The 12,466-nt window shown below is 42.7% G+C and overlaps 1 protein-coding gene across 5 annotated transcripts in view; it reads right to left on the bottom strand.

The window, feature by feature from the left end:
* The window catches only part of mpp7a (MAGUK p55 scaffold protein 7a), a 151,008-nt gene that overhangs the window by 84,952 nt on the left and 53,590 nt on the right, over positions 1–12,466 (bottom strand). For all 5 annotated transcript variants that reach the window (XM_044175977.1, XM_044175979.1, XM_044175978.1 and 2 more), the window contains one exon: positions 8,355–8,473. In XM_044175977.1, coding sequence (XP_044031912.1) covers positions 8,355–8,473 — 119 coding nt within the window. Of the gene's footprint in view, positions 1–8,354; positions 8,474–12,466 lie in introns of those variants that run through there.

Raw genomic sequence — 12,466 nt, 5'->3', positions numbered from 1 at the left:
CAGTGGACTAAACAGTACTTATTGATCGCCTGCGTTATTGGGCTGAAGTCTCTTGCACAGCTCTCGACTGGTTTCACTCTTATATCACAGATAGGTCCGTCTCCGTCACTGCTAACAATTCATCCCCTACTCTTATGTGGAGCCCCTCAAGGCTCAGTCCTTGGTCCCCTCCTATTCTCCATGTATATGGTTCTGCTTGGCAAAGTTATTCAGAACCACAATATCTCATTTCACTGTTATGCAGATGACATGCAGCCATTACCCTCGCTAAATGTCTGGATGATATTAAAGGATGGATTGCTAATAACTTTCTACAATTACATGAAAACAAAACCGAGATCATACTGTTCCGCCCCCAAACTCCTCCAGCACCACTGCCCATTCCTTTAGCCAGTTATCCAATTGCATTAGACCCTATGCAGATAAAACTTGGAATAATATTCTGAAATTTCATAGACAGGTTAGCACAGTCAAATCTAGCTTCTTCGAGCTCAGAATTCTATCAGAGATCAGGACTTTCTTATTGCCTAAAGATTTAGAAAAAGTCATCCATGCGCATGTGCAGATCGCAGTTGTATCCGCGGGGCCTGTGGATAAACCGCAAATCGGGTGGGCTGGGTCATAAAAATCAACATTCTGATCAGATGGGTTGCAGGTAGGAGAAATAGGGTGAAGAGTCCCCCCATTAAGAGAGACGCTGTGCGCATTTACTCACGAGGCACAGAAGTGTAACTTCATTGATTATTTAAATCTCCCGACATGCCAACAGGATCGGTCAGGATCTAATGTTAATTAGTGTTCTTCTATACATCTAAAAAGGTCACGCACACAGTCCAGGTTCATACAGTGAAATTGTTTGGAGTAAAGCAGCCATCCTCCTGATAAATCGTGAGCTTCATCAGACCTGTCTAAATGTATTTATTCTGTTTTCTTTTGGAGAGTTTTCTCAGTCCTGTCAAGTTCAACTATAGTTTTTAGTTTTGCTGCTTGAATGGAAACATTTAAAATGACTGATAGCTGGCTCTCTAATCATTAAAAGTAAATTGTGAAAGATAACACTCATACATCAATACGACACACAATAAAGAAATCACCTGGAGAGCCCGCGCTGATCATTATCATTTCAACGACAATATAGCCTACAGGGACCGGAAGAGATGGAATGAAATGCCGGTGCGGGTCTCTAAATCGGAGAAACAAATTTGTCCGGGTGGGCGACGGATGGATGATTTATGTGTACATGCGGATTTGGATCACTGCAACCAATAAAAATGTTTAGTCGCACTTGACAGATTTTTGATGCACCCACCCTGGAGCCCTGCTACCCCTGCAATGATTCTTGACATGATTTGCATTCTACATTGATATGCATAACTGTGCATGTCTGTATGTGTTTATATGTGTGCACTATGTATTTATGCATGTATTTAAGTACTTATGTTTTGTGATAATCTTTTTGCTCAATTATGTTTGTTGTAAAGTACTTTGGCACAAACCTGGTTTGTCTATAAATAAATTTGACCTTTGACCTTAAGAACTAGCAGTAGAGATCCAATGGATGATAGAGAGAGAGAGAAGCCAGGGCAGCTGGCCAACAATCACGACAGCCACATCATTTAGATAAGGGATACATTTCCTCCTGGAGCTCCTGCAAAACAGCAGAGAGGCCCCTGACACACCTCCATAGACACCATGTATTCTGTGAAGCCAGGACAATGCAGGACACAGACACACTTGCGTACATACGACGACCGTCTTGAGACACAGCAAGTTTTCTGTTTGTGTTTCAACCTCTAACTTTGTACAGTACAAAAACATCATCAGCAAACAACCAAGGGAAGTGGCATACGTTAATCAAGCAATATATTCATGTGAAGTATAGCTGCTATTGTGTTAGGAAGCAGTATTATGAATGACTGACGGCATACAGCCAGGACAAATGCACCGACTTACTGAATCAGATTGATTTGAGTGACTTTTGAGGCAGTCAATTCAATGTATACATTTGTTAAGACTATCTTTAAAAGCTCCAGGTGAGCCTATGATGTCTTCAGGCAGATCTCGGGCCATGAGGGAGCCATAAATACATTATATGGCACCACGAACCTCATTTTCCATATTTTGTGTATTTGCTCCTATGCTCCGTGTCCTATTAAGATTGGCTTCGTATTGTGTAGACCTTCTGGTTTCACTTTGAGTCCGTTTTTTTCCTAAGGAATACAAAATCGGGGTCAACCAAAGTGACCTGGAATAATGGTTGTGGGATCACTCCAGAGATTTTCCTTGATTACCAATACAGACATTTGACTGATAGAATTGGGACTGGTGGACCTGTAGGCTTCTCCTCGTTTTCACTGTCCCCCCGGTTCTCTAGACATGGTTCAAGTCAATGAGTTTTAAGGTTATTCAGTAACAGGCCATACTGCAGCCTGTCTGCTGTACTTAGGAGTTTCCCTCCTCCTTAGCCCTGTCCCAATCACAACCTTGCCTTTGGCTTCATCCATCGTCTATTCGTCTAGATCTTCTGGCTCAATTCAGAGGGCTTGTTTGTGGACATTGAGCATGATCTTTCAACTTCATGCTGTAGTCGACCATCAAACTCCTATAAAAATATTTGGAAGGTAGCCTAAGCGCAGAGTATAACATTGCAAGGAAGGGGATTTATTTTGGATTCAAGTGAGGTTTTCAAACCGTAAATAACCACCCGGCTTGTGTCAGAAAGAATATTTTCTAGCAACAAATGGCAAGTTGAATCACTGTAACCAAAGTCTGCACAAAGTTCCTTAATTTACAATCACTACCATACCAAAGCCACAGGTTTACAAGAATCTACACTGAGTTGACAAACTCAGTTGCTCAGGAGGCTAGATGAATATGAAGGTCATCTCTTTTTAAGGATGGAAGCACCCTTCTCCAAAGCAGCCTGCAGGTATATGCTTAACTCCCCGCAAGGGTTCCTGTTCCCCCAAAATAATAAATACAGACCTCAGAGGCGACCAGTGCACAGGACGTGCTGACCACAGACAGTACGAGTGGATCTCTGAGGTGGTATAGGTTTACAGGCTGAGTCCTGAACCAGAGACGATTAGCCAGATTTTATTGCTGCGTACAGGGTGTGGGGGAGTGAGTCTTAAATGACTCACAGAGAGCTATTGCAGCAGGGTGAGAGCTTTAGAACAATTTCCTTTTCATGATCTTCCTTGGTAATGGGGACCGAGAGCAAGGTATGTTTTGAGGTGTGGAAAGGATAAGATACAGTAAGTGCCCAAAGGGCAAGTCTATGGATGCTGTCAAGGAGTAGAGTTGATGGATATTACGGGGTGAGTCATAAAACTTGGAGGGCTACCTAGAGCTCGATCCAGTTATTCATAGGATACCAAGTCTGGTACTCAAGTCCAGTTTGTCTGAAAATGAGCTCATTCGTCAAAAATAGCTGAAACTTTCCACTTGGGTACAAGCGTCAGCTGCAGCACCTTTACATGTCATTAAAGGCCTGTAGCACTGAAGAACAAACTGGCAAGCCCACATCAATATTGCTGTGTAACAACGATGCAAGTGCCAAGCCTATTAGCAACTAACAGGATCAGAATTTAAGGGAAAACTGACTGACCACAAAATGAGGGATCTCGGGGCCTGGCTAAAGGCCTGTTGACAGAAACTTGGTCTTAAAGGAGAGCCCCACCTGAGGCAGGTGGAAATTGAATATTGTATTATATTTCCTGTGGCTTTTTGTGGAGCTGGAACTTGGCAGTGAAACAGTGTGTGTGGTGAAATTTATAGAAAGCACACTTGAGTAACTCCCTTTAATTGAAAAGAGGGGAACTGTCTGCGTCATTTTAGCTATGGTAGCTATATATGCCAGTGCTCACATTTCATGTCAGCTCTGATGCTGCACCGATGAAAAGTCTGCAAAATGAGGTGAACTTGTAAGCCCCGGTCTTTGCTGAAAGATGATATTAGAAAATATTAGATATTCATCTCTGTGACATAACAGGATTAGGAGGGATGTGAGAGGCTGTCCCAACCATCTGATGAGGGCAGGTGAGGAGAGACAGAAAGTCTGGTTTAAGTCTTTGTGTAGGTCTGAATTCTCTCTATTTCTTTCTTGTCTCTCTTTCCATCTTTGACACCTCTTCCTCTGGTCCTTCTCTCTCCTTCTAGACAGACTGACCAGTAACTGATGCTCCATAATTTCTCAGGTGAGGTTTGAGCATTTCCATATGAGTGAACTGGGTTGCCGAGTCTGTCAGATTAACATGATGTGTGTGTTTTCTCTCTGCTGTTTAGCCATTCCCAAAGTATCCGCTTCACAGCCTTGTGGAATAAAAGGTGGAATCTGTTGAGATTTGGTGGTGGGGCTTTAGAGGAAGGGGACAATTAAGATTTTATTAATGGTGTGCCACTGACGTTAGCCATGTTCACCTGAATGTTGCGTCTGAGTGCTGGTCTCTGCTGTAAGGCGAGATGGTTGTTCTGTACTTCTGTGTGTTTCAAAGTCTGCCTGTCTGTCCATTTGGCTCACTAGCTGACAGGCTGGCTCACGTCTCAGTACCAAGTAGAAATCAGTGGAAACACATAGTTGTGCTTGTCTGGAGCGGGGCAGTTTCCACTTATGCCTCCATGTTAACGATAAGAGACGCTAAAAGCAGCTCAGTTTCTCTCCACTGAATAAAAAGGAATAAGAAAATAGGTAGAACACGCTCTTTTTGGTGAAGAAATAATCTGGTTCTTTGATGTTACACTGACGTATCTGATCATTTCGTGGCTGCGGTGGCAAGACATAACTATATTGTATTGGGTGTATTCTGCTACAGTAGCAATAGTGAATTGGGTCACATGAGCTTAGACCTTAACTGATACTTACTGAATTGCACTGACATGGGCCCCAAAGTGAGAGCCACTCACTATCTTGCTGGCACATGAACGTGGTTCATGAAGTGGTATTTCAATTTCGTAATGGCAATTAGGGAGCTGATTTTACCATTCAAACCTTCTTTCACATATAAACACAGACACATCTGACATGTCATCTTTTCACCAAGCTCAGTTTGTTGAGATTTCCCTTGTAAGCAGTTTACACAACAACAAAAAAAAGAGGATGGAGAAAGGGGAAACTGCCTCCAAGATCTCTCTGCTATTTTCCAGCTATAATCCATCCATCAATCGTCACTTATCTGGTTAGGAGGCTATGCAAAGTAACCCAGACACTCCCTTTTACGTAGTTAATTTCTACAGCTCCATCTGGGGGATTCCAAGGCGATCCTAGGTCAGATGGGATATCTAATCCCTCGCATTCTGGGTCTGGCCTGGGGTCTCCTCCCAGATCGACGTTCTTTGAATACTTCTACAGGGAGGCATCCAATTAAGATGCCTGAACAACCTCAACTGGCTCTCAGTTCCAGCTTATCACTTTATCCCTAAAGGTGAGCCCAAAAACACCATGCAAAGAAAACTAATTATGGTTGCTTGTATCCACATCAAATTCTTTCGGTCACTACACAAAGCTCAAACATTGATTGGTAAATCGAGAGCTTCCCCATCATGCTCCATCTTCACCACAACAGTCCAGTACAGTGCCTGTTTCTGCCGATGTAGATGCACTGATCCTTTTGTTGATCTTGTGGTCCATCTTACCATAACCGTTCCTCAATATATCTTTTTATGATAATTGTTTGCACAATGAAGATTCCCAAAAAACACTCATTTTTTGTATGACAGACTATCTTCCATTCAGATTCTCTGTTACATCATAATTACTGGGGTATTGGATGGCAGTGATGGAGAACATTGCAGATGAAAATTATCTACTTTGTTGACAATTTAAGGACAAATTCCTTTAGTAAATGGTGCACAGCTTTCTGCACTCCAGGTAAAGAGCTTGTGAGGACATGGCAAGTTTGTCTGAACAGCACTAACACTACCTCTTGAAAGTTTAGCTAGGTATAATCAGGGGTGGTTAGAGGGCTATGTGAATTCTGGGAGCTCCACCCTTATGCCTGGCTAAATATCAAAGAAACATAATGCCACCTTCATTAGCATCATTCTCTCTGCCCCACACTATGCAGTGTTTTCTTTGGGGCCAGCGAGAATGAGAGCCTGAACCTGCCCATCATTATCCATGTTCAAGATGCCTTATTCTTTGGCCATCCATAACAATCCAGGCATCAAATGAAACCCTTCTGGTTTCCTCAAGTCCCGACATCAGGGTTTTACTTCAGCATCTGAGGTATGCCATAATTCAGGCACTTTAACAGGCTCACATTGGCGCGTTACAACCTTAGATCCTGAACAAACATGCTTACACAGAAAAGATTTCTTTAAAGGGAGGGGATGAAAATTATGTCGATTTTTCTCTCTCAGTCGTCTCTGTGACATAATGATTCTGGCTGGAGAGAGAGAGAGACCACCAAATGGGGGAAATATATCATGCCAGCACATGAAAACAGTGTTGGACATTCTTTCAAAATGGAGACCATATACAAAGGATACAGTCATGTAGCTCTAACAATTAGGACTTTTTTTTGTAAACTGACTAATAAAGCATTCTCAACTACATCAGTGAACTAGAGAAAGAGCTGAAGAAGTTCTTACAGCTATTTACTGGTTGAATAGTGACTGACAAACAAGCTGATTTATAATACAAAAACCCCATGTGACAAATACCCTCCAATTCCCTTTCCAATAGCAGGAGATGAAGAAGGAGATTGCAGAGAATCCCAAGTGAAGATGAGGTTAGGGCAGACAGACAGAATGTGTTACATTCATTACCTCTGTCTGTCTGCTAGCGTATAAAGGTATCAAGTGTGCTCATCTTCTCCCACAACTCTGCAGCTATCTAGTTTAACAGGCAGTAACCGGACCACAGACCCATTCATGCTGGCAGAGGGGGAGTTAGAAGATCTGGGTGGGTTGACTGATGGAATGACAATAAACTTAGTCAGGGCTCCAGTCGGCAACATGCGACCAAAAATCTGTCAAGTGCGAATAAAGATTTTAATTGGTCGCACTAGTGCGCCTGAAATTTAGCAGGTCTGATAAAAAATTAAAAAAACGACGGCATCCACGATCGAGAATGGACAATCTCCCCGCTTTCTACCTCCCCTCCCATGCGGTCTACTGACAATTGCACATGCTCTGCAGAGAAACACAGAGAGAAAGTCTCCTGTTTAATGTAGGCCTACTTATGCCGTTGTTTTGATAAAGCTTGTAAGTGCATCTGTTGGTGCCAATGTCATTCGGTACCATGATGGTTTAGATCGTTTCCGGTGTATGTGCAGGAGACCAGAGGTGTGGGTGTGTGCGTGTGTAGAGAAAATCAAAAGAGAACTGAAGGGAAAAGCAAGGTGAGCAGATTAAAGTAGTTTGTGAGGTAAACACTAAAATGAGGTAGAGAATTGAGTAGAATTAAAATGGTGAAATAAGAAATAACTCAATAGAAATAGGGTAATGTATTGATGTATTCTTTCAAATATTAGCCTATATATATTATCCCCCCCAAAAAAAGGTAACGCTTAAAATGTATTATTGGGTGCACCTAAATTACGTGCTGGTGAACCTAAATGAAAAAGTTAGGCGCACCAGTGCCACCAATGTAAAAAGTTAGTCTGGAGCCCTGTTAGTAATGTATGAATGAGACTGCAAGGAAGGTTTAATAAAGCAGTGTTGAGGTACAAATGTGTGTTTTTATGTGAAGTGGAGAGGTCGGCTCAGGGGTTGGGGTCGCAAGAGAGTTTCAGATTCTGCCCTGTCCCATGAGAGGAAAGATGTGACTGTAAAGGTGGGTAACATAGACTTAGATGTAGATTTTAGGGATATTCCAAATCTAATGTTAAAATATATATTGTCTGTCTGGACTGAGGCTGTGATAACTCTACCTACTATTTCACATTTTTAAGATTTATTATTGAGAATTACGAATGATATCCACTTATCTGAAGCCACCTAAATTTTCCTTTTCTTTGCTTCCAGGTTGGAACGTCATCTCTGAATATATGAAGGGGACTTTTTTCAGTTGTGTAAAAATAAGCAGATATTGTGGTGGGATTGCTAGCTACATTTAATTATTCATGATTATAGAACTGTCACTCCTTAAATTACATAACGTGAGTATAACTACATGCTGGTTAAAGAACACATGATTTGCAAGAACATGATTTTCTATAGTGCTGGAAATTAAAATTGCTAGTTTGATATGTATGCATCTATAAAAAAGTGTCTCAACCGTGATGGATATGAATTTGCTCTTTGAAAACTGCAGTGTCCGGGCAATAGCAACATGGGTATTCAAATCTGAAAAATATCTTAACTACTAAGCAAAACTTGAACACATAAAGAGGTGCTTTTTCTGTAAATACCTTGACTAGCGAGTGGAGGCTTCTCTCCCCAAACATGTCCTGGAGGAAGGTGTTGTCCTCAGGGCAGCTGACATGGGGCTGCAGCTGGGAGGGCAGAGCCGCCAGCAGCTCATACAGACCTGCAGACGGGGAAGAGGAAACAGAGGGTCGGCATGGCAGAGGGAGGTATTAGTGCATGCATGCACAGTCAAATACAAAAAGACATGGAAACAGATGTGCAGTTTAATTATCTTTATTTATCTGTAGTTTAATAATACATAAAAGAACAGAAGAGCTGTACGTGTGCAGGAATACATATACAGTATACCCAAACACACACACAGTCAAGAGACAGACAAGACAACACATGCATTTGTAAACATACACATAAATGATTATACTAGGGATTTTATAAGCTCATCATTTTCATCTATGGATGCTCTCTCTGTTTCTTTGTCTCTTCCTGAGATGCAAATAAACACGCTCCTGAAAGTGGTACAAGCTACAGAAGAAACAACGCCTCTATTCTGCTTGTCACTGGAAGAAAAAGGAAACATAGCGGGAAGTAGAAGCTCAGGGGGAAATGCTTTATTGCCTCTATTGTCCCAGTCTTTCCTGTTGTTTGAGGAACACTGCTGTACCCAATCAGAAACAACTCCAAAACCTCCATGTCAGGCAACTAGAAATTTCACTTTTTGAGGCTTTCCATCCACACATCTTTCTTGCCTGCAAATAATCAATTTCTGGAGTAAAGTGCATGTCTGTTTGCTAGACAGAAGTTTTGGAAGAAGTAGTCAGGGTAAATTATATGTGGCTGTTGTGCTGGTTATGTCAATACTTTTTTATATTGAAAGGCTAAAATGGAATCGAACTGTTCTTAAATAACCTTTTGCACTTAAGAGAACTGGATTTGAGCAAAGTGAAGTGAACAAACTTGGCTGTATACCAACTGATGTCATGAGCTCACAAGGACAGTGGACTTTTGCATTTATCCAGGTCTATGTGGTCCAGCAAACTTTGTTGGAGACAGTGACAGAAACAAGGTGTATGGATCAGCAGTCCCATAACTGAATCTGAATCCCTTCAGAACAACACATGCCGAAATCTGTAAAGCCTTTCGGGGGGTAAATAACCCGGTTTATAAAAGGAATGAATATTTCAAATTCAATTTACAGGGAGTCCGACAGGGGATCTGATGGTTTCAAGCTTAAGCAGAGGGGAGGTGAAGCACTCAGAGGGAGAGAGCACAAAACCAGAAAGTGAGCGGGGTTCCTTCCAAACACAACAGAGTCCTGGAGCACAACTGATGGAGTAGTTACAGATACTTGTTTGTTGTTCTGTTCTGGTCTTCAGCGTGGCCATGATCCCCTAAATCAGGGGATACATTAAAGGTCAGGCCCATACAGAGTGCAGTCAAGCCGGGTTATATATGCGTCAAAGACCCCTTTAAAAAATGCACCAGAAAAGGTCCCCTAGATTCAGACTCCTCAAATACAACCACACTGTGTTTGAAACCATTTGAATTAACAGTGATCATGTGAAGAAACACATTCATGGCAGAGCCATCGAAACGTCAAAACAAAGTTGAGTGGCTTGGCTACCTCTCTGAGTGTCTTTCATCAGAGGACAGAGCGAAAGAGAGGAAGGAGAGAGGGAAAAATGCACCACCGACACAACTGGAGTAATTCGTAGCTGAAAATGATTGATTGAAAACAATGGTTGACGTCGTTGGCTGGATAAATGACTGACTGACTGAACTGGCGGGCTCTCTGACTGGGTTAGAGCAAGTGTGTGCTGGCAGCTAAGACCATTCGGCGAGAGAGCCATGGCTGACTAACTTAGCTCATGTCATGCGCTGCTGCTGCTGCTGGGCAATCAGATAGATGGAGTGTCTTCTGCCACTCTCAACCCTCTGCTTTCCATTTGGAGGCGATTTGGGGTTTGAGTCTCTCAGATCTTTGAGCAGACGCTCAGGAAATATCAAGATGATGTCCTGCCCTGTTTTTCAGCTCACAACACAAATTCTGTGTAGTGTTAGCGCCTCATACCTCACTGCTACAAAAGTGCTGTGGTAAAGAAAGAAGTATAACAAAGGAGAGAAAAAGCCACTGAACAAGAGAGAGGTTCTGCACACAACACATGTGCACCAGTCATTACAGCGACCCCCGTGGTTTCACTCAAGCTTGGTGTGTGATATTGTCCTTGGTATGTGATCATCCAATGCCTGGTTCTGTGGTCCTCATCATCAGAAACTTTCTAGCTTTTTAGCTAACACAATCCTGCCTGAGGGCAGCTGGCTCACTCAATCATTTACAACTTGGAACTCCCAACAGAACATCTCACATAATATATTAAAAAAAAGATTTAAAGAGACATGGGGATGAGGTGAGGGGTGTTGGAAGGGCGGTGAGAGTGGGGGGAAGAGATATGGTAATGTCATTACTATTGGCAGTGCTGAGATACTGGTAGGAGGGGATGAAGGGAACAAGGGAGGGAAGCAGAGAGTCAGTGTCCCAAAGCATTATTCTCCCCAGGTGCAAAGTCTCCCTCCTATCTACACTCAGTGATTCAATTCTTTATTCCTTCTGACAAAAATTTCTCCCTATCCATGCTGGGAAAACCTAAACAGGCTGTGTGATGAGTGCCAATGGCACATTATGGGAAACACATCAACTCCATTAGCTGATCAGAAATAATAACATAACGGGGGAAAAAGATAAAAGACAAGCTGTCACTGTGCTCGCCTTCTGGGGTCACTATGTCAGGCTGAACCCCGTGAACCAGAGACAACCCAGTTTCAGACAACAACAGAAAGAGCTGTGGATGAGCCAAGAGCTAAACAAGGACTCTGCAAAGCTGAAATTAAATATAAGAATGTATGGGTGGACAAGCGCATAGGAGAAATGGAGGCAGAAATGAGCCAAAAAACAACCACAGTGGTGGTAAAATCACTGTGTGTGGACGCTATAAAAAGTGGAGGGAGAAATAAATCCAGGGCCAGATACATAGACACATGTATAGATCTGTAACATCAGAAACCGTGTCCAGCACAGACAGTGAGAGACAAAATGTGAGAGGGGGAAAGAAGAAGAAGAAAGGAAACAAGATTGGGCCAAACCTTCACCACTAAAGGGTGGACTGACTTGTTTCTTGCAGGGCTGGTCTGGCTTCATTTGATTTGTTTTGGCCAGACTATTCTGGACCCTCTCGTGCGGCAGCTGTGTGTAGTGGACCTGGCAGTGTCTTGTAGTAGACCACTAGGTTCTGTTGTGGCTAGTGCTGGGCCAGCCCAGAGGTCCCGAAGACCAACATGATGTTACGCAGGATGGCCGAATCAGTCTTCAGAGAAATCGGAGAGGCCAGGGCCTCCGAAGCTTCCCGTACAGAGGAAGTGACCACTTTAACTGCCAAACAGCACTTCCCCTCTCACGCCCACACCTCCACAGTGGTTAAAGAAAATAACAGTGTTTTTCACAGATCCCTTTCATGTAAAACACACAAAAAATCCCAGATAATGAAATACATTAAACATGATACGCATCAAATTGCTAGTCACATAGATCAACGACCTTAGGGGTTTTTCTAGAGCGAGACAAGGAAATTACAGGGGCTAATCTAACAACAGAGTTTGCATGGTTGTAAAATATGACCCCCGCCATGACATTGTAACTTCGGCACTGTTTACTTACACCCCACACTAGGCCACATGGGCTGCTGGGAGACAAATCTATCAGTCCAACTCTTTACGTGTTGGACTACACAGCACGGATGCCGAGGGACCCCATTTCCATCTTGTAACTGAACTAGGCTACTTACAGAAAGACAAACTGTCTGTCTGTCTGGTGAAAATGAACTTGTTCGAATACAGGAAATAAATGCTGGGTTTCGACTTAATTTCCTCCCCCCTGAACTTTGTGCCAGGTGCTGAATGAATTATTGACCTCCCTCATATATCTTTCAGGAACATATAGAGAGCACAATGTTCATGAGGCTCACCAGACTGCTGGGGGAAGAGAATTGTGACAACACGTGGGAGCTTTCTTAGCAGGTAAGTATTTCAAACTCTGCCTTGTGAACACGCTAGAGGGCCATCTGTATAGAAAAATCACCTCAGGTCTCGATTTACCTCTTTA

The sequence above is a fragment of the Siniperca chuatsi genome, linkage group LG19, assembly GCF_020085105.1.
Source record: "Siniperca chuatsi isolate FFG_IHB_CAS linkage group LG19, ASM2008510v1, whole genome shotgun sequence".
NCBI classification, from domain to species: Eukaryota; Metazoa; Chordata; class Actinopteri; order Centrarchiformes; family Sinipercidae; genus Siniperca; species Siniperca chuatsi.
This window is presented reverse-complemented; position numbering and strand designations above follow the sequence as displayed.